The sequence below is a fragment of the Oncorhynchus keta genome, unplaced genomic scaffold (genome assembly GCF_023373465.1).
Source record: "Oncorhynchus keta strain PuntledgeMale-10-30-2019 unplaced genomic scaffold, Oket_V2 Un_contig_1863_pilon_pilon, whole genome shotgun sequence".
In the NCBI taxonomy this organism is placed as follows: Eukaryota; Metazoa; Chordata; class Actinopteri; order Salmoniformes; family Salmonidae; genus Oncorhynchus; species Oncorhynchus keta.
Genome location: NW_026281022.1, coordinates 238,156 through 257,654, shown reverse-complemented (window position 1 = coordinate 257,654; position 19,499 = coordinate 238,156). Strand labels below are relative to the sequence as shown.

Here is a 19,499-nt window from a genome sequence, read left to right as displayed (position 1 = left end):
TCCTGCGACTTGTGAGGTCTGGCCGCCTGAATCTGTCCCCTCGACACCATCTTCAGACCATCTCTGGAGACCTCCCATTCCTCACTTCCCTCATCAACTCATCCCTGACCACTGGCCGAGTCCCTTCTAACTGCAAAATGGCCTGAGTTGCTGACCTCCTCAAGAAACCAACACTCGACTCATCTGACGTCAAAAACTATAGACCCGTATCTCTTCTTTCCATAACACTTGAGCGTGCGGTCTCTGATCAACTTTCTTGTTATCTCTCTCAGAATTATCTTTTTGACCCTAACCAGTCAGGCTTCAAGGCGGGTCACTTAACCGAGACTGTGCTTCTCTGTCATGGAGGCTCTCCGTACTGCCAAAGCTGACTTTCTCTCCACTGCCTTCGACATAGTGAACCATCAGATCCTCCTCCCCACCCTCTCAGGGCTGGGTGTCTCAGGCGTCGCACACCCTTGGATTGCATCCTACTTACCAGGTGAGGTGGAGAGGATCTGTGTCTGCACCACGTACTCTCACTACTGGTGTCCACCAGGGCTCAGTTCTAGGCCCTCTCCTCTTTTCTCTGTTGTTGTGGAAATTCTAACCAGAAAGAAAGACAGAGACTCCTGAAAACAACTTATTTTATTTTAAGATTTGCAATAATGGAGCAGGTGCAACAGTCAAGAGCCCAACAAACAACAGTTGGTTCTCAGCCTTTATAGGAAAATACAACCTCTTGTCTATGTGGCATTTTAGCAGGTGTGTGAGATGATGGTGGGAGCATAGTGTACAAACAAGTGATAATGCCAGTTTTGTTACTCCTTTCTGCTGATAGAATTGTCGCTGCTTCTCAAGCTATCCTCTGTTCTCTTCATATCTCCACACAGCTGTGCCCTTGAAAGATGGGAAAAGAACAGGATGGACCAAAAAAAACGGGTCACTCAGACGGCCCTTTTGTCTTTGGCCACGTGACTAAGTTACTCAGAAACAAGACAGAGAGGAAAAACACTGGCTTCTTCTTACATGATAGAAATAGACAGTGGAAATGTATAGGTTTAAGGCGTATACAAATTATGTGCATAACAGAGTTTGTAATTTTGTCACTCTACACCAAATCGCTCAGTTCCATCATATCCTCACATGGTCTCTCCTATCAAAGCTATGCGGCTGACACTCAACTACTTTTCTCCTTATCCCCTTCTGACACCCAGCTGGCGACATGCATCTCTGCGTGCCTGGCAGATATCTCAACATGGATCTCGGCCCACCACCTCAAGCTCAACAAGACGAAACTGCTCTTCCTCCCGGAAGGTCTGCCCGATCAAAGACCTCTCCATCACAGTTGACAACTCCACAGTGTCACCCTCCCAGAGCGTAAAGAACCTTGGCGTGACCCTGGACAACACCCTGCTGTTCTCTGCAAACACCGAAGTAGTCACAGTCTCCTGCAGGTTCATGCTCTTTAACATCCGTAGAATACGACCCTACCTCAGACAGGAAGCGGTGCAGGTCCTAATCCAGGAACTCGTCCTCTCCAGTCTGGACTACTATCACTTGCTACTGGCTGGGCTCCCCACTCATGCCATCAAACCCCTGAAATTATCCAGAATGCTGCAGCCCGCCTGGTTTTCAACCTTCCCAAGTTCTCTCATGTCACCCCGCTCCTCCTCACACTCCACTGGATTCCAATCGAAGTTCCCATCCACTACAAGACCATGGTGCTTACCTACGGAACAACAAGAGGAACTTCCCTTACCTACATTCAGACTATGCTCAAACCCTACACCCAACCCGAGCACTCCGTTCTGACACCTCAGGTCTCTTGGCCCTCCCACCCCTACGGGAGGGCAGCTCCCACTCAGCCGAAGTTCTTCTCTGTCCTGGCACCCCAATGGCTTCTCCCTGAAGCTAGGACAGCGGAATACCTGCCCATCTTCCAAAAACATCTGAAAACTTTCAAAAGGTATCTTAAATAATCCTGCTCCTCACCTCAAGGTTTTTGGTGTCCATTACAGGCCGTTACAGGAAAGCCCCACACAAACCTCCACATTAGATTTTTTAACTAACCTGTTCTTGGCGATAATTTCTTAGATCTCGATTCCATTTGTAGGTGGTTCTACAAAAACAAGAAAACTCCGAAAGATATTAAATCCATGTTTTGTACCCTGCTCCAGAGTTCCTCTGTGGAGATGGGAAATCTTCAGGAAGAACAACCATCTCTGCCGCACGCCACCAATCATGCCTTTATGTAGCCGAACAGAAGCCACTCCTCTGTAAACGGCACATGACAGCCCGCTTGGAGTTTGCCAAAAGGCACCTAAAGGACTCGGACCATGAGAAACAAGATTCTCTGGTCTGACTAAACCAATATTGAACTCTTTGGCCTGAATGGCAAGCGTCACGTCTGTAGGAAACCTGGCACCATCCCTAAGGTGAAGAATGGTGGTGACAGCATCATGCTGTGGAGATGTTTTTCAGCGATGATCTGCAGAGAAGAATCGGAGAAACTCCCTAAATACAGGATAAAGATAACTCGGGGCTGTAATCGCTGCCAAAGGTGCTTCAGCAAAGTACTGAATAATGGGTCTGAATGGTTATGTAAATGTGATATTTCAAAAATATTTACAAACCTGTTTTTGCTTTGTCATTATGGGCTATTGTGTGTAGATTGGGGGGGGGGGACTATTTAATCCATTTTAGAATAAGGCTGTAACGTAACAAAATGTGGAACAAGTCAAGGGGTCTGAATACTTTCTGTATTCCGTACAAGTTTTGCTCAAAGCAGCCAACTAAAGTAATGTAGTCAACGTAAGTTCAATCAGAAAGGCTGGTCTGAGTGCATTTCTTGTTTCATTCAGTAGTACAGCACAATTCACAGTTGCATTTCATCATGGGCACAGTGGGAATTTATATCTGTGATGTTTAAAGGATGTCTGCTGAGATGAAGGAATTATCTGCTCAACTAGATGATCAGGGCAGTCAAATTTACTATTTGCCAGAAGAGGTGAAGTATTGCAATGAGCTATACAACTACTTCTGATTCTAATTCTCAAGAGGAAAGTTAAAACCTTCAGCCATAAGATCACTGAAGAGGACCAACAGTGATAGGATTGTCTGAAAAGTACTGACATGCAGGGAGATAACATAAGGATTTTGGGCACTGGCCAGCAGACTAAGATTTCTACATTCAGGTCCTAAGTCTGTGGCATGCGATGTTTATAAAGAAACATTTTCAATAGAGAGGTCACAACATTCATTATGCTATATGCTCGTTTTTTTTACTTGTAAGGAGGGTAATGTGCATTGTACACGTAACTACAGTTGGTGGTTATCTATACAGAAAAAAAATCTAAATGAAACATATAAAGTGTTGGTCCCATGTTTCATGAGCTGAAATTAAAGATCATTGGAAGGTTATTTCCCTCAAATTTTGTGCACAAATTTGTTTACATCCCTGTTCGTGAGCATTTCTCCTTTCCCAAGATAATCCATCCACCTGACAGGTGTAGCATATAAAGAAGCTGATTAAACAGCATGATCATTACACAGGTGCACCTTGTGCTGGGAAAAATAAAAGGCCACTAAAATGTACAGTTTGTCACACAATGCCACAGATGTCTTAAGTTGAGAGAGTGTGCAATTGGCATGTTGACTACAGGAATGTCCACCAGAGCTGTTGCCAGAGAATTCAATGTTAATTTCTCTACCATAAGCCGACTCCAACGTCTATTTAGAGAATTTGGCAGTACATCCAACCAGCCTCACAATCGCAGAACATGTGAAACCACTCCAGCCAAGGACATCCACATCCAGCTTCTTCACCTGTGGCATCATCTGAGACCCGCCACCCCTACATTATTCATCTCATATGTATACGTATATACTGTACTCTATATAATCTACTGCATCTTTATGTAATACATGTATCACTAGCCACTTTAAACTATGCCACTTTGTTTACATACTCATCTCATATGTATATACTGTACTCGATACCATCTACTGTATCTTGCCTATGCCGCTCTGTACCATCACTCATTCATATATCTTTATGTACATATTCTTTATCCCTTCACACTTGTGTGTATAATGTAGTAGTTTTGGAATTGTTAGTTAGATTACTCGTTGGTTATTACTGCATTGTCGGAACTAGAAGCACAAGCATTTCGCTACACTCGCATTAACATCTGCTAACCATGTGTATGTGACAAATACATTTGATTTGATTTGATGAACCTGAGGAGTATTTCTGTCTGTAATAAAGCCCTTTTGTGGGGAAAAAACAATTCTGATTTCCTGGGCCTGGTGATGCCAAGAGTGTGGAAAGCTGTCATCAAGGCACAGTGTGGCTACTTTGAATAATTTCAAATATAAAATATATTTTCATTTGTTTAAAACTTTTTGGGTTACTACATGATTCCATGTCTTCACTATTATTCTACAATGTAGAAAATAGTAAAAATAAAGAAAAACCCTTGAATGAGTAGGTGTGTCCAAACTTTTGACTGGTACTAATCTATCTGGATATATAGATATATATATATATTCACTCCACAAAATGAAACACTAATTAGCTACTAATGTGGCTTTCATAAAGAACTACAATTCCCTTTGTCCAGGTAATGGGTTGGATCCAAATAACTGTTTTTCCATTAAATGCTCCAAAACAGCAGGTGGCGCTAATGTACTGCAGTATTTTTTTTCTACCGACCAGCTTTTGTGAAAGGAGAACACTATCAATGTTTTTTAAATAGAAATTGTTGTTCAAAGGTCACTAAACAGATTCTTAGAGAAAGGTTTCAGACAATATTCCTTTGATAAAACTAACAGCTACACTTTCATAACCATTTCCAATATGTCGAAACTACAGTTGAATGTTTTCGTCACCGAGCGTTTATCCGCGGCTGCTGTGGAGATATTCGGGGTCGTAGAGAAGATTATTACGGAGTATCAGGAAGAAATCTGCCGTTCAGCAGAGGAGATCGAGCGTCTACGGAGGCTGTTGGACATGGCTACCAAACCAGAGAGAATCTCACACGTAGCAGGTTTGTAGTGAAATACAGTTGTTGTACGATATTTGATTTGTAGACCAATAAACAAGATTAATGTGGCACGTTGTGATATGCCAAAGGGGAGGTGAAGGGTGTAGCTTCATCCCAATATGGCGACTGGATTAAGGGCGAGTATAATGATGTCGGTACGTCAAAAAGCGCTCTGCTATGGGTTAGACGGGTTTGATTGGTGTTTTTTTTTTTATTCTTCTTCGGGTTCTTACCATGTTGTTCAACTACTTTACATGGAGCTACTGTACCGCAAGAGTTTGGATGTCTGTTTTCAAGCTAGAGGATGAGTCTGAGCATTGGTGGAAAAAGTACTAAATTGTCATGCATGAGTAAAAGTAAATATACCACAATAGAAAAGGACTCAGATAGAAGTGAAAATCCTAGTAAAATATAGTGAGTAAAAGTCAAAGTATTTGATTTCAAATATACTAAACACTAGAACCGCTGGGCCTCGAGGGACCTCCTTTTATACAAAGGAGCAGTCATTTTGACTGCAAAATTAGAACAGTGTAATTAATACATTTCATATGCTATCACTGAAATAATCATTTGATTGTGTTCATGATGGTGTTTGGTAACATTGGAAAATGTGTTCCCTGATTCCATGTAACAAAATAGCATTTATTAGTTGATGTAGGCTATATGTAAAAACACAAATTCCACTGTTAAATCAATGTTATTTGTGGAGTGCCTTTGTTACAACTATGAAACAAACTATATGGTATGCATTGGAACATGGTAACAGCTTATTTATTTTTTACAAAATACTAGGGCTGAGTGATATGGTCAAAATATCGTATCACAGTATTTTTCTAAATGTTGACAGTATTTGACGGTACTTTATGTTTTTGACTAATAAAGTTAGACATTTGCTTTATGAGTAGTGCTTGACCCTGGGGTGGCAACACATCCATTCTAACTTATGTCAATGGGTCTTACTCATTCTAATTGTTTTCTACTGTTCAATTAAACTTCAACTCAAAATAATTTCCTGCACTCATTTGAGATTATTTCCACACTGTCACGTAAGGCCACACGATATTGGCAAAAAAAAGTGAGGTAGCCTAGTGGTTTGAGCGTTGGACGAGTAACAAATGTTGCAAGATCGAGTCCCAGAGTTGACAAAGTAAAAAAAATCTGTTGTTCTGCCCCTGAACAAGGCAGTTAACCCACTGTTCCTAGGCCGTCATTGAAAATAAGAATTTGTTCTTAACTTTTTATTTATTTCACCTTTATTTAACCAGGTAGGCAAGTTGAGAACAAGTTCTCATTTACAATTGCGACCTGGCCAAGATAAAGCAAAGCAGTTCGACAGATACAACGACACAGAGTTACACATGTAGTAAAACAAACATACAGTCAATAATACAGTATAAACAAGTCTATATACAATGTGAGCAAATTAGGTGAGATAAGGGAGGTAAAGGCAAAAAAGGCCATGGTGGCAAAGTAAATACAATATAGCAAGTAAAACACTGGAATGGTAGTTTTGCAATGGAAGAATGTGCAAAGTAGAAATAAAAATAATGGGGTGCAAGGAGCAAAATAAATTAATTAAATACAGTTGGGAAAGAGGTAGTTGTTTGGGCTAAATTATAGTTGGGCTATGTACAGGTGCAGTAATCTGTAAGATGCTCTGACAGTTGGTGCTTAAAGCTAGTGAGGGAGATAAGTGTTTCCAGTTTCAGAGATTTTTGTAGTTCGTTCCAGTCATTGGCAGCAGAGAACTGGAAGGAGAGGCGGCCAAAGAAAGAATTGGTTTTGGGGTGACTAGAGAGATATACCTGCTGGAGCGTGTGCTACAGGTGGGAGATGCTATGGTGACCAGCGAGCTGAGATAAGGGGAGACTTTACCTAGCAGGGTCTTGTAGATGACATGGAGCCAGTGGGTTTGGCGATGAGTATGAAGCGAGGGCCAGCCAACGAGAGCGTACAGGTCGCAATGGTGGGTAGTATATGGGGCTTTGGTGACAAAACGGATTACACTGTGATAGACTGCATCCAATTTGTTGAGTAGGGTATTGGAGGCTATTTTGTAAATGACATCGCCAAAGTCGAGGATTGGTAGGATGGTCAGTTTTACAAGGGTATGTTTGGCAGCATGAGTGAAGGATGCTTTGTTGTGAAATAGGAAGCCAATTCTAGATTTAACTTTGGATTGGAGATGTTTGATATGGGTCTGGAAGGAGAGTTTACAGTCTAACCAGACACCTAAGTATTTGTAGTTGTCCACGTATTCTAAGTCAGAGCCGTCCAGAGTAGAGATGTTGGACAGGCGGGTAGGTGCAGGTAGCGATCGGTTGAAGAGCATGCATTTAGTTTTACTTGTATTTAAGAGCAATTGGAGGCCACGGAAGGAGAGTTGTATGGCATTGAAGCTTGCCTGGAGGGTTGTTAACACAGTGTCCAAAAAAGGGCCGGAAGTATACAGAATGGTGTCGTCTGCGTAGAGGTGGATCAGGGACTCACCAGCAGCAAGAGCGACCTCATTGATGTATACAGAGAAGAGAGCCGGTCCAAGAATTGAACCCTGTGGCACCCCCATAGAGACTGCCAGAGGTCCGGACAGCAGACCCTCTGATTTGACACACTGAACTCTATCAGAGAAGTAGTTGGTGAACCAGGCGAGGCAATCATTTGAGAAACCAAGGCTGTCGAGTCTGCCGATGAGGATGTGGTGGTTGACAGAGTCGAAAGCCTTGGCCAGATCAATGAATACGGCTGCACAGTAATGTTTCTTATCGATGGCGGTTAAGATATCGTTTAGGACCTTGAGCGTGGCTGAGGTGCACCCATGACCAGCTCTGAAACCAGATTGCATAGCAGAGAAGGTATGGTGAGATTCGAAATGGTCGGTAATCTGTTTGTTGACTTGGCTTTCGAACACCTTAGAAAGGCATGGTAGGATAGATATAGGTCTGTAGCAGTTTGGGTCAAGAGTGTCCCCCCCCTTTGAAGAGGGGGATGACCGCAACTGCTTTCCAATCTTTGGGAATCTCAGACGACACGAAAGAGAGGTTGAACAGGCTAGTAATAGGGGTGGCAACAATTTCGGCAGATAATTTTAGAAAGAAAGGGTCCAGATTGTCTAGCCCGGCTGATTTGTAGGGGTCCAGATTTTTCAGCTCTTTCAGAACATCAGCTGAATGGATTTGGGATAAGGAGAAATGGGGAAGGCTTGGGCGAGTTGCTGTTGGGGGTGCAGTGCTGTTGACCGGGGTAGGAGTAGCCTGGTGGAAAGCATGGCCAGCCGTAGAAAAATGCTTATTGAAATTCTCAATTATGGTGGATTTATCAGTGGTGACAGTGTTTCCTATCTTCAGTGCAGTGGGCAGCTGGGAGGAGGTGTTCTTATTCTCCATGGACTTTACAGTTTCCCAGAACTTTTTTGAGTTAGTGTTGCAGGAAGCAAATTTCTGCTTGAAAAAGCTAGCCTTGGCTTTTCTAACTGCCTGTGTATAACGGTTTCTAGCTTCCCTGAACAGCTGCATATCACGGGGGCTGTTCGATGCTAATGCAGAACGCCATAGGATGTTTTTGTGTTGGTTAAGGGCAGTCAGGTCTGGGGAGAACCAAGGGCTATATCTGTTCCTGGTTCTAAATTTCTTGAAAGGGGCATGTTTATTTAAGATGGTTAGGAAGGCATGACTTGCCTAGTTAAATAAATGCCAAATAAAAATAATAAACTTGCGATTTAGATCAACACTTGGGTGAACTGTTGGAATCATGGAAAAATAATGATTATTCTAATTCTATAGCTTGAAGATAATAGTGGACACTTTGAATACAATGTTTGACATGACACAAACAAAAATACCAGGGAGGAGTTGATGGCAGGGTAGGAACCAAAGTGATGGTCAGTGTTTCCTTGGGTACCCTATAAACTCTCTCTTAGCTACTTCATGTAGCTAACATATTTAAGCTTAGCCTATTCCTCTTTGATTTAGAATATACTGTTGCACAAACAACATGCTGGTTTAGGCCTCCACCATCACTGGTATCAGGCTGTATAGCTAGTTAAGTTTGCTCCGACTCAGTACATTTATTAGCTAACTAGCGATTGGCAGCCAACACAACTTAGCCACAACTTGCTAAGAAAAGACAAGCTAGCAGTTGGTAGATGTAGGAAACACAAACTTAGTGTAATTATAGAAGGTTTGTGGATTTATATTAAGAAGAAAAGTTGAAACAGCATCGTAGTTATCAACAATGTTGCATGTGCTGCATTGAACATGCAGACTGAATGCAAGTGTCCAGTGGTCGAGCAACAACAAATGCACTCCTTGAGGGAAAGGGGGTGGGGCTAAGTCTGTGTGGAAAGAGGCATGAGAGAGCGGTGACTAAAGTAGGGGAGTAAACTATAAAAGTGGACATTACACACAGCGTATCGCATTTAACAAACCGTTATAGAAGGTAAAGTAAAAACCCAAACCGGTCCGTGCATCAGTACCGGTATATAGTAATATACGGTATACAGCCCAGCCCTACCACTGTCCAGTAAACAACTAACCAAAATCTAACACTGACCCTTACCTTAACCAAATTTGAATTAATTCTGAAATTAAATATTTTTTAGGTCAGGAGTGTCAGTATAGCCTTTTCCGTGCTGTAGTGTAGACTAGTCAACAAAAATAGTCTTATTTGAGTGCAGAGAGGTCTTCCAAACAAAATTACAGGCATTGTATTAAGAAGACAATATTGACTGAGTGTTTTTTTTACCTCCAGACTTCCAGGTACTGTCTCCTGCCGTTCCCCCTGAGCAGCAGGAGTGGAACCCCAGTCTAGAGCAGGAGGACCCAGAACCCACACAGATTAAAGAGGAACATCAGGAGCACAGACTCAGTCAGGAGGACTCACCTCAGCCCTCACATCTTTACCAAAACCAAACTGTGGATGACGGAGAGAGGGGTATTCTACCTATCATCATAACTGAAGAGATCAAAACAGAACCTGATGTAGAGGGCTACAGAGTACCACAACCAACCAGTGATCAGCCCCTCTCAGTTCATCCAGACTGCTCTGCTCTAGTGGAGAAGCCATATCAGTGTAAACAATGTGGCAACAGCTTCACACGTAAGGGACACTTGACCATTCATTCAAGGACACACACAGGAGAGAACCCCTATCAGTGCAAACAATGTGGCAAAAGGTTTAACCAGAAGAGCAACTTGACCATCCATACAAGGATACACACAGGAGAGAATCCCTATCAGTGCAAACAATGTGGCAAAATGTTTAACCAGAAGGGACACTTGACCATTCATTCAAGGATACATACAGGGGAGAGACCATATCAGTGTAAAGACTGTGACAAAGCATTTAACCAGAAGATAGAATTGACATTGCATATGAGAGCTCATACAGGAGAGAGACCATATATCTGTCCTGTATGCAGGAAAGGTTACACCGCATTAAGCTATTTAAGACTTCATCAGCGTGTTCACACAGGGGAGAAACCTTACCAGTGCAAATAATGTGACAAATGCTTTGGTATTAAAGGAAGCTTGAAGTCTCATATGAGCACTCACACAAAAGCTTCAGCCTGAAGTGAGAACAACAAATTATTACTCACATGTGAATTTCTTGTTACATCCAACTTGTAAATAATTATTATATTTCCTGCCACTTGACAACAAAACAAATGTAGTTATGTTAAAGGTTTTGTTTTTTCAATTTATGTTTTCAGGTTGGATGTATAGCACGTTGGAGGCAGCGATTTGTGTCACCTCGTTAGTCAGTATGTGTTACACCTGTGCTGGCCCTTGTGCTATTTAAGAGTGGCTGGCCCAGTGCTTCTGTTGCCTTGAAATGTGGACGTTCGGTCAACACCTTTTTAGTTGGCTCTCCCTATTTCATTTATAGAAAAATGTTCATTTGTCTGATCTTCCCTGTATTTGTTTTGCTCAACTTTTTGGTTTGCTTCCTGTCTTAAGTTTGGTGTGGGTTTTTCTTGTGTTGGCCTCTTCTTGGGCAAATTTAGTGGGTGCTGTTAGAGGAAATTATAGTTAAGATGATTAATTATGTATACATTATTGATTAGAACCATTTTATTCTAATACTATTATGTTATGGTATGAAAAGTAAAAGTTATTGGTTAAGCTGTTACTGAAAATATAAGCAGAACAAATTAATTGTCTGTGTCTCTTGGGAAGGTTAAAGGGGAGCGATGCTATGGCTTTTCATACAGATAAGAATGTTTTGGTTGGATTCCATTAGTGGAGAGAAGTATATCTTTTAGACAGGTTGGAATGTAGTTTTATGAGGGGAGTAAAACATCTCTAGGACCGAATACTACCTATTGTAAGGATGGGAGAGGGTGTGAAACTGATGACGTCATTTTATGTTCTCTTTCTTTAAAATGTAATGTTCTTTGTATTTTGGGTCAGTACTCATCAAGAATAAATGCTGAACTTGTTTTTAAGACTGGTCTCTTGCTAATTCATGCAAATGATAAACTTACAACTTATCATGAATTAGAAATGAGTGCGAATTGAATTGGTTTTGGCAATAAAACATAAAGGAATTTAGAATTCCTCTATCAGTGCTCATGGTGGGTGTCATTTACGTTCCAGTTGTTGTGACTATTCAACTTTCAGTGGATACCCCAACGAGTGTCTTTCAGAACCCCTCGTAAAACCCTGCCTGTTTCGTTTTGGTTGTCAGTGACTTTTTGTTACTTCCCCCTTCTGTTTGAGCAACGTTATGTGGTTTTGTAGCTCAGGAAAGTAACAATGTGCGTGTGGAGTGTAAAGCATCATTCAGTATCCGATTTGTAAGCTCATTTTGGTGCTAATTTTTTGGGGGAGGCCTATTTGCCGTTACAATGAGGGAATTTGATTATGTTGGCCCGGGTGGGCGGAGTTTGCACCAGGTGAAAAGTGTTTGCACCAGTTTGAGACCATGATGCCTCACGGGCGTGAGCCAATCACATGACAGGCCATAGCCCAGTGCACCACGGTTCAGCCTAATCAAACTCCCTCACTGCTGTATCTAGCACAAAGCACACATTTGGATTTCTGAACAACGAGTTCTTATTCAATTGTTTAACCATGACACAGGATATTTGGGCCACTATCTTCTATCTGTACTGATGTTAGAATATTGAAGTAGCCTATTACGTATTTGACAATCTATATAATGCAGCAAATAATTTGCTGTAATAAAAGGACTTTTCTTTTTAAATGGATGTCATTCATATTGGAGGATGTATTAAACCTGCCTATCGGCTCTATTTCAAGCCTCCTACCCCAACCCTATCCTGACCCATTAGGCAGATGGGAATGTATCTGGGCCTGTTTTCATAAAGCATTTTGGAAGAGTGCTAATCTAGGATCAGATCACTCCTGTCCATTCATTATAATTGAAAAAGCTAAACTTATCCTAGATCAGCACTCCTACTTTGAAACGCTTTGAGAACACAACCCCTGACCCTGTGTTACTGTTTAAGGGCAACATTGACCTCCCAGTTGGTGCACCAAAGACATTACAGACATTATGAAGATGGGTAGAAACTGCTTCTCCAGTAGAAATCCCGATCACACTTGTAGGCAACGCAATGGCGACATTGGCTAGCTAAGTGAATGTGCAGAAACATCATTGGGTCTTACGGTCGCCCCGCCCCGAACTGCACAAGTACAGGCCGTCAAATCAAAGGCACTCTTTTGTAATAAAGTTGTTTTTGACAAATGAAAACATGTCAGTTTGTTACGTTCACAAGGGTGGAGAAATAGCATTTTCAATTACTTATTACAATGACTCAAATCTAGTTTGTGACTTTTAGATTTAGAGAAAATGAAAAACAGAAAATGCTCTACAGGAATGGAGTCCATCTGAATCATCTTGGCTCCTGGACTCTGTCCACGCATTTCAAGGATGCGTTGAGACAATGACTTGTCGATGACCCATGCCCGGCTCAGTTAATCCCTACCATTTTGTCACGGACGGTTGTGAAAGAGCCTGGAATCGAACCAGGGTCTGTAGTGATGCCTCTAGCACTGAGATGCAATGCCTTAGACCGCTGTGCCACTCAGGAGCCCAGGTGGTTTAATTAGAAGGTACTAAAAGAAAAGGCAAAGGCATGAAAAAAAAGTGGCGTTTTGTCTGGTTGGAACCCATATTGAAACAGGTCAAAACTTGGTCCATGTAATGTGGCTCAAAGATATTTTAACATAAAATATTTTGTAATATACTGACTGACAACAACGGTTTTCCATGAAATGCTCCAATACGACAGGTGGCGCTACTGTAATGAAGTCTTTTTTTCACCGACCAACTTTAGTGAAACGACAACAAGGTCGCTATCAGCCGGTACGCAGAATCAGAGAGAGAGAGAGGTTTCAAACAAGATTTCTTTGATAAAACGAACAGCTAGACTTTCATAACCATTGCCAATATGTCCAAACTACAGTTGTTGAATGTATTCGTCACCGAGCGTTTATCAGCAGCTGCTGTGGAGATATTCGTAGTCGTGGAGAAGATTATAGCGGAGTATCAGGAAGAAATCTGCCGTTCAGCAGAGGCAAATGAGCGGCTACGGAGGCTGTTGGACATGGTTAGCAAACCAGAAATAACGTTACACAGAGGTTTGTAGCGTAATGCAGTTGTTGTAACGAGATTTGACATGTCGACTAGTTAATAGACTAGATGCATGTGGCACGTTGTGTTATGCCGAAGGGGATAAGCTATACGGACATGCCTTGTGCCCAAATTGATGACGTACGTCGAGTGGAGACGAATGGATTCGGTTCAGTCAGTCGTCCTGGTGAGACTAGTTTATGATGGCTAGCTGTCAACGACCGCATTTATTTCGATGGGCAAGGGAGAAATAACTTGTATTACTGGTCACCATTCTAGATATCACCGTGACCTGCCAATTAGCTAAGGTGACGAATTAAAAACTCGATCCATTGGAATACGGCGTTACAAATGCTCATTTCAAAGAGCGCTCCGTAAGCCACGTACCAGTGTTTGAAAACTAGGTATGTTGCACTGGAACATATTTGAATATGGAAAAAAGCCATACATTGGGTCCGCCATGGTTCAGTGTAGCTTAGTAATGCTAAAATATTTGAGACCAGTGTGTTGCAGTTAATTTCGTCTTTGACATAAGTTAAATATCTTTGACTAGTAAATGGAATATACAGTGCATTCGGAAAGCATTCAAACCCCTTCCACATTTTGTTACATTACAACCTTAATCTAAAATGGATACAATTTAATTTTACCCTCAAATCTACACACAATACCCCATAATGACAGTGAAAACAGGTTATACATTTTACATGTGCTTATTTACATAAGTATTCGGACCCTTTGGTATTAGACTCGAAATTAAGCTCAGGTGCATCCTGTTTCCATTGATCATCCTTGAGATGTTTCAACGACTTGATTGGAGTCCACCTGCGGTAAATTCAATTGATTGCACATGATTTGTAAAGGCACACACCTGTCTACATAAGGTCCCACAGTTGACAGTGGATGTCTGAGCAAAAACCAAGCCATGAGGTCGAAGGAATTGCCCGTAGAGCTCCGAGACAGGATTGTGTAGAAGCACAGAGCTGGGGAAGGGTACCAAAACATTTCTGCAGCATTTTAAGGTTCCCTAGAACACAGTAACCTCCATCATTCTTAAATGGAAGAAGTTTTGAACCACCAAGTCTCTTCCTAGAGCTGGCCACCTGGCTAAACTGATCAATCAGGGGAGAAGAGCCTTGGTCAGGGAGGTGACCAAGAACCCGATTGTCACTCTGACAGAGCTCCAGAGTTCCTCTGTGGAGATGGGAGAATCTTCCAGAAGGACTACTATTCCCTGCAGCACTCCACCAATCAGGGCTTTATGGTGGAGTGGCCAGACGGAAGCCACTCCTCAGTAAAAGGCACATGACAGCGCACTTGGAGTTTGCCAAAAGGCACCTAAAGGATTCTCTTTGGCCTGAATACCAAGCGTTACATCTGGAGGAAACCTGGCACCATCCCTACGGTGAAGCATGGTGGTGGCAGCATCATACTGTGGGGATGTTTTTTCAGCGACAGGAAGACTAGTCAGGATTGAGGGGAAGATGAATGGAGCAAAGTACAGAGAGATCCTTGATGAAAACCTGCTCCAGAGTGCTCAGGACCTCAGACTGGGGCAAAGGTTCACCTTCCAACAGGACAACGACCCTAAGCACACAGCCAAGATAACGCAGGAGTGGCTTTGGGACAAGTCTCTGAATGTCCTTGAGTGGTCTGGCCAGAGCCCGGACTTGAACCCGATTTGAACATCTCTGGAGACCTGAAAATAGCTGTGCAGCGAAGCTCCCCATCCAACCTGACAGATCTTGAGAGGATCTGCAGAGAAGAATGGGAGAAACTCCCCAAATACAGGTGTGCCAAGCTTCTAGCTTCATACCCAACAAGACGCCAAAAGCGGCTCAACAAAGTACTGAGTAAAGGGTCTGAATACTTATGTAAATGTGATATTTCCTTTTCTTTGCTCATTATGGGGTATTTTGTGTAGATTGATGAGGGGGAAAAAACAATTGAATCCATCTTAGAATAAGGCTGTAACGTAACAATGTGGAAAAAGTCAAGGGGTCTGAATACTTTCCGAATGCACTGCACTGTACCAACGTTTACTACCTGAATTATTGGGATCATCTGGTTACCACCAGTGTTTGGAATACATTGAGCTCGTTGACAAAAATAGACCATGGGAGGCCTTTTCACACGGGGATGTATTTGTCAAAGGTCTGCAGTAGGTCTGTGTAAACTGAGGTTATATTGGAGAAAGGTTGATAGCAGTGAATGACAATGATTTACTGTTACAGTATTTCTAAGTAGCAGCCATATCAGACAGGGAAACTAAGAGCATTCAGATGTTTCTGCCTGACTGGCACTCTTTACCTGAGTTAACATTTCCTTGTGATTTACAACAAAACTACTTATTTCACTGAACTTGAGATTTAAATAAATAAAACTACTTATTTTACTAAACTAGAGATTTAAATACATTGTAATTCTTTAAAAAGATGGGCCTGACTGATGGACTGTTTCATCTTATTCTCCTTGTGGTTGTTGATTACTCAGATAAACGGAATGAATCTGAACGATCTCACAAGTTCCTACTTTGGCAGACAAGTTTCAAATTCATCACATTAAATCATCTCAGTCAGATCACGTGAAGGGGAAGGAGTTCCCATAGTTCGTTTAGCGACCCTTTACGAAAACATAAGAGAGCTAGTTACAATGATTGACTGAACAGAATCTGTTTGTCTCCACTCAACTCTTGCTGCGCGACATGCATCATCAATTTTGTGCACCAGGCGTGTCCGTATAGCCTCTCCCATGCCAAAGAGCTTTGTCTCTTCCTCGGTCGTTACTAGTTACCACAGCCACAAAGCCATAAATTCCGCCTATTTCAAAAATGGATCTTAAAATGTTAAACCTAACCTTAACCACACCTTAAATTAAGATCAAGAATTAAAATGTTTGTTTTCACAATTTAGCCAACTTTGACTTTGTGGCTGTGGTAACTAGAATCCCTCTTCCTCTGGCTATGCGCACCCTTGAATGCAACTCCTGGTTCGCCAACATTGCTTTGTTAAGTCACGTGCTGGGGTACCGGGTATAAGGCACTCCTGTCCTGTAACCAAAATCTAAAACTGACCCTTACCTTAATCCTAACCATAAACTTAATGTAATTTGAACAAATTCTAAAGTTAAATATATAGCCTTTTCCGTGCTGTAGTGTAGACTAGTTTTATTTTTGAGCACAGAGAGGCCTTCCTAACAAAATGACATATATTAAGTCTATATTGATTGAATATATTTGAATATATTTTTTCCCCTCCAGACTTCCAGCTACTGTCTCCTGCCGTTCCCCCTGAGCAGCAGAACTGTGAGCAGGAGTGGAGCCCCAGCCTCGAGCAGGAGGACCCAGAACCCACACAGATTAAAGAACAACAGGAGCTCAGACTCAGTCAGGAGGACTTACCTCAGCCCTCACGTCTTTACCAAAACCAAATTGTTGGTGATGGAGAGAGGAGCGCTCTACCTATCATCATAACTGAAGAGATCAAAACAGAACCTGATGTAGAGGACTACAGAGTAGCAGAACCAACCAGTGATCAGCCCCTTTCAGTTCATCCAGACTGCTCTGCTGCAGTGGAGAAGCCATATCAGTGTAAACAATGTGGCAACAGCTTCACACGTAAGGGACACTTGACCATCCATTCGAGAACACACATGGGAGAGAAATCTTATCTGTGCAAACAATGTGGCAAAAGCTTCATCCAGAAAGGCGACTTGGACAGACATACAAAGATACACACAGGAGATAATCCATACCAGTGCAAACAATGTGGCAAAATGTTTAGCCAGAAGGGAAGCTTGACAGTCCATTCAAGGATACATACAGGGGAGAAACCTTATCAGTGCAAAGACTGTGGCAAAGCCTTCAACCAGAAGATAGAATTGACATTGCATATGAGAGCTCATACAGGAGAGAGACCATATATCTGTCCTGTATGCAGGAAAGGTTACATCGCATTAAGCTATTTAAGACGTCATCAGCGTGTTCACACAGGGGAGAAACCTTACCAGTGCAAAGAATGTTACAAAGGCTTTGGTTATAAACATCGCCTAACATCACATATGAGCACTCATACTAAAGGGCATAAATGATATTACCTCACTGAGTGCAATAATAGCCTGAAATTAATCTGAAATGAAAACAACAAATGAATTCATTGTCATTGAGAATTTCTTAATACTTCCAACTTCTGAATAATTATGTTCTGTTTTCTGGCAATTGACAACATAACAAATTTAATAATGTGTGTTGAGGGGAAATCACCAGTCAGCATCAGATTGGTAAACTGAATCTAGCGCTCAGTTTCAGGGACCTACCCTCCAGGACACTGCTGGCTTCAGGAAGTCCTCACAGCTGTATCTAGCAGAGAACACACTCCTGTTCTCTGTATACACAAATAACTGTATGCAAAAATAGTGACCTCACCTTCAAATACCTGTATGCGGATGACATGGCTCTGGTTGTTTGCCTGGATGGCAAATCCAGCTCAAGTTTCTCCCAGTTAATTGATGACCTCGTGACATGTTCTGACAATATCTTCAATGACGTCCATTTCACCAAGACTAAAGAACAATGCCTTGGTGGTAAGATGCGGAATAATGCAAGCGAACACACACTGACCATGGTGTAAAGATCCCTGATCGAGTGTTCTCACCTCCACCTGGTTTGGGAATTGGGACCCTCTCGTTCAGGGACAGGAGTAAACTGGCAAAAGTTGTCAGTCAGGTCAGCAAAATAGTCAGCAGCAAAACAGACCACAACTGCAGAACTGTACACACAGAACATTACAAGGAAAGCACTTCAGGTGTTTAACGACTACACCCGCCCACTGCATTATCCTTCCAAATGCTGCCGTCTGGTTGGAGATGAAAGGTGCCACTCGCACGGAAGAATGGCTGGAGAAATGCCGTCCTCAGTGATAATTCTAAATAAGATGAACTGACATGTAAATGCTTCATGTAATGTGTATGTTTTCATCCATTTAATGTAAGCCAGAGCGCCAAAGACACTTTTCCATTCTGTGCTAATTTAATGGACCAAAACGTTTTCTAATCTCATCTTTCTAAACAGGAGTTCTTGTTCAATTGTTTAACAATGACATACGGGACGTTTGGGCCACTATCACATCTGTACTGACAGCTGCATGTTAGAATATTGATGTAGCCATTCACATCTGTACTGACGTAATCCAGGAAACAAACTACTTCCAGTGTAACCCCCTAAAGTCCATTGACACATCGGTGTGTCTAAGTAACATAATAAAAAATGTCAGTTTAAGCTAGAGATGTTTTTTTTGTTGCATTGGATGCTTCTCAATCCGCCTATGTTGCACTTCTGCATTTGTGGCTAACGGTGGCAGAGCAAGAGCGATGTTTGTCAGACCATGTGACCTCGGTCTTCTCACAAAAATGCCTATCAGTGTAAACAATGTGGCAACAGCTTCACATGTAAGGGACACTTGACATTCCATTCAAAGATACACATACGGGAGACACCATGTCAGTGCAAAGACTGAGAAAGCCTTCAACCAGACGATAGAATTGACATTGCATATGAAAGTTCATACAGGAGAGAGACCATATACAGTGGGGCAAAATAGTATTTAGTCAGCCACCAATTGTGCAAGTTCTCCCACTTAAAAATATGAGAGAGGCCTGTAATTTTCATCATAGGTACACTTCAACTATGACAGACAAAATGAGAAGAAAAGAAATCCAGAAAATCACATTGTAGGATTTTTAATGAATTTATTTGCAAATTATGGTGGAAAATAAGTATTTGGTCACCTACAAACAAGCAAGATTTCTGGCTCTCACAGACCTGTAACTTCTTCTTTAAGAGGCTCCTCTGTCATCCACTCGTTACCTGTATTAATGGCA

At 41.9% G+C, this 19,499-nt stretch overlaps 2 protein-coding genes across 3 annotated transcripts; both read left to right on the top strand.

Annotated features, from left to right (window-relative positions):
- The first annotated feature begins 4,687 nt into the window (after positions 1-4,687).
- On the top strand, positions 4,688-11,464 carry LOC118363897 (zinc finger protein 681-like). The gene is made up of 2 exons (XM_035745191.2): positions 4,688-5,030; positions 9,774-11,464. The coding sequence occupies exons 1-2, from the start codon at positions 4,841-4,843 to the stop codon at positions 10,520-10,522; spliced, it is 939 nt and encodes a 312-aa protein (XP_035601084.1). The 5' UTR covers positions 4,688-4,840; the 3' UTR covers positions 10,523-11,464.
- A 1,824-nt stretch (positions 11,465-13,288) lies between these two features.
- On the top strand, positions 13,289-19,100 carry LOC118363895 (zinc finger protein 41-like). 2 transcript variants are annotated; one of them, XM_035745185.2, is made up of 2 exons: positions 13,289-13,630; positions 16,882-19,092. In XM_035745185.2, exons 1-2 carry the CDS (start codon positions 13,441-13,443, stop codon positions 17,709-17,711), a joined length of 1,020 nt encoding a protein of 339 aa, XP_035601078.1. In that variant the 5' UTR covers positions 13,289-13,440; the 3' UTR covers positions 17,712-19,092. The 2 variants fall into 2 exon arrangements, with proteins under 2 accessions (XP_035601078.1, XP_035601079.1); XM_035745186.2 differs by lacking the exon at positions 13,289-13,630 and adding an exon at positions 13,651-13,809 and having other exon boundaries at positions 16,882-19,100.
- The last annotated feature ends 399 nt before the right edge of the window (positions 19,101-19,499 follow it).

Bases quoted from the DNA above. Each gene is read 5' to 3' on its own strand.
- LOC118363897 (XM_035745191.2), top strand. From the start codon at position 4,841: ATGTCGAAACTACAGTTGAATGTTTTCGTCACCGAGCGTTTATCCGCG. The intron at 5,031-9,773 runs GTTTGTAGTGAA...TTTTACCTCCAG, and splicing joins GAGAATCTCACACGTAGCAG to ACTTCCAGGTACTGTCTCCT.
- LOC118363895 (XM_035745185.2), top strand. From the start codon at position 13,441: ATGTCCAAACTACAGTTGTTGAATGTATTCGTCACCGAGCGTTTATCA. The intron at 13,631-16,881 runs GTTTGTAGCGTA...TTTCCCCTCCAG, and splicing joins AGAAATAACGTTACACAGAG to ACTTCCAGCTACTGTCTCCT.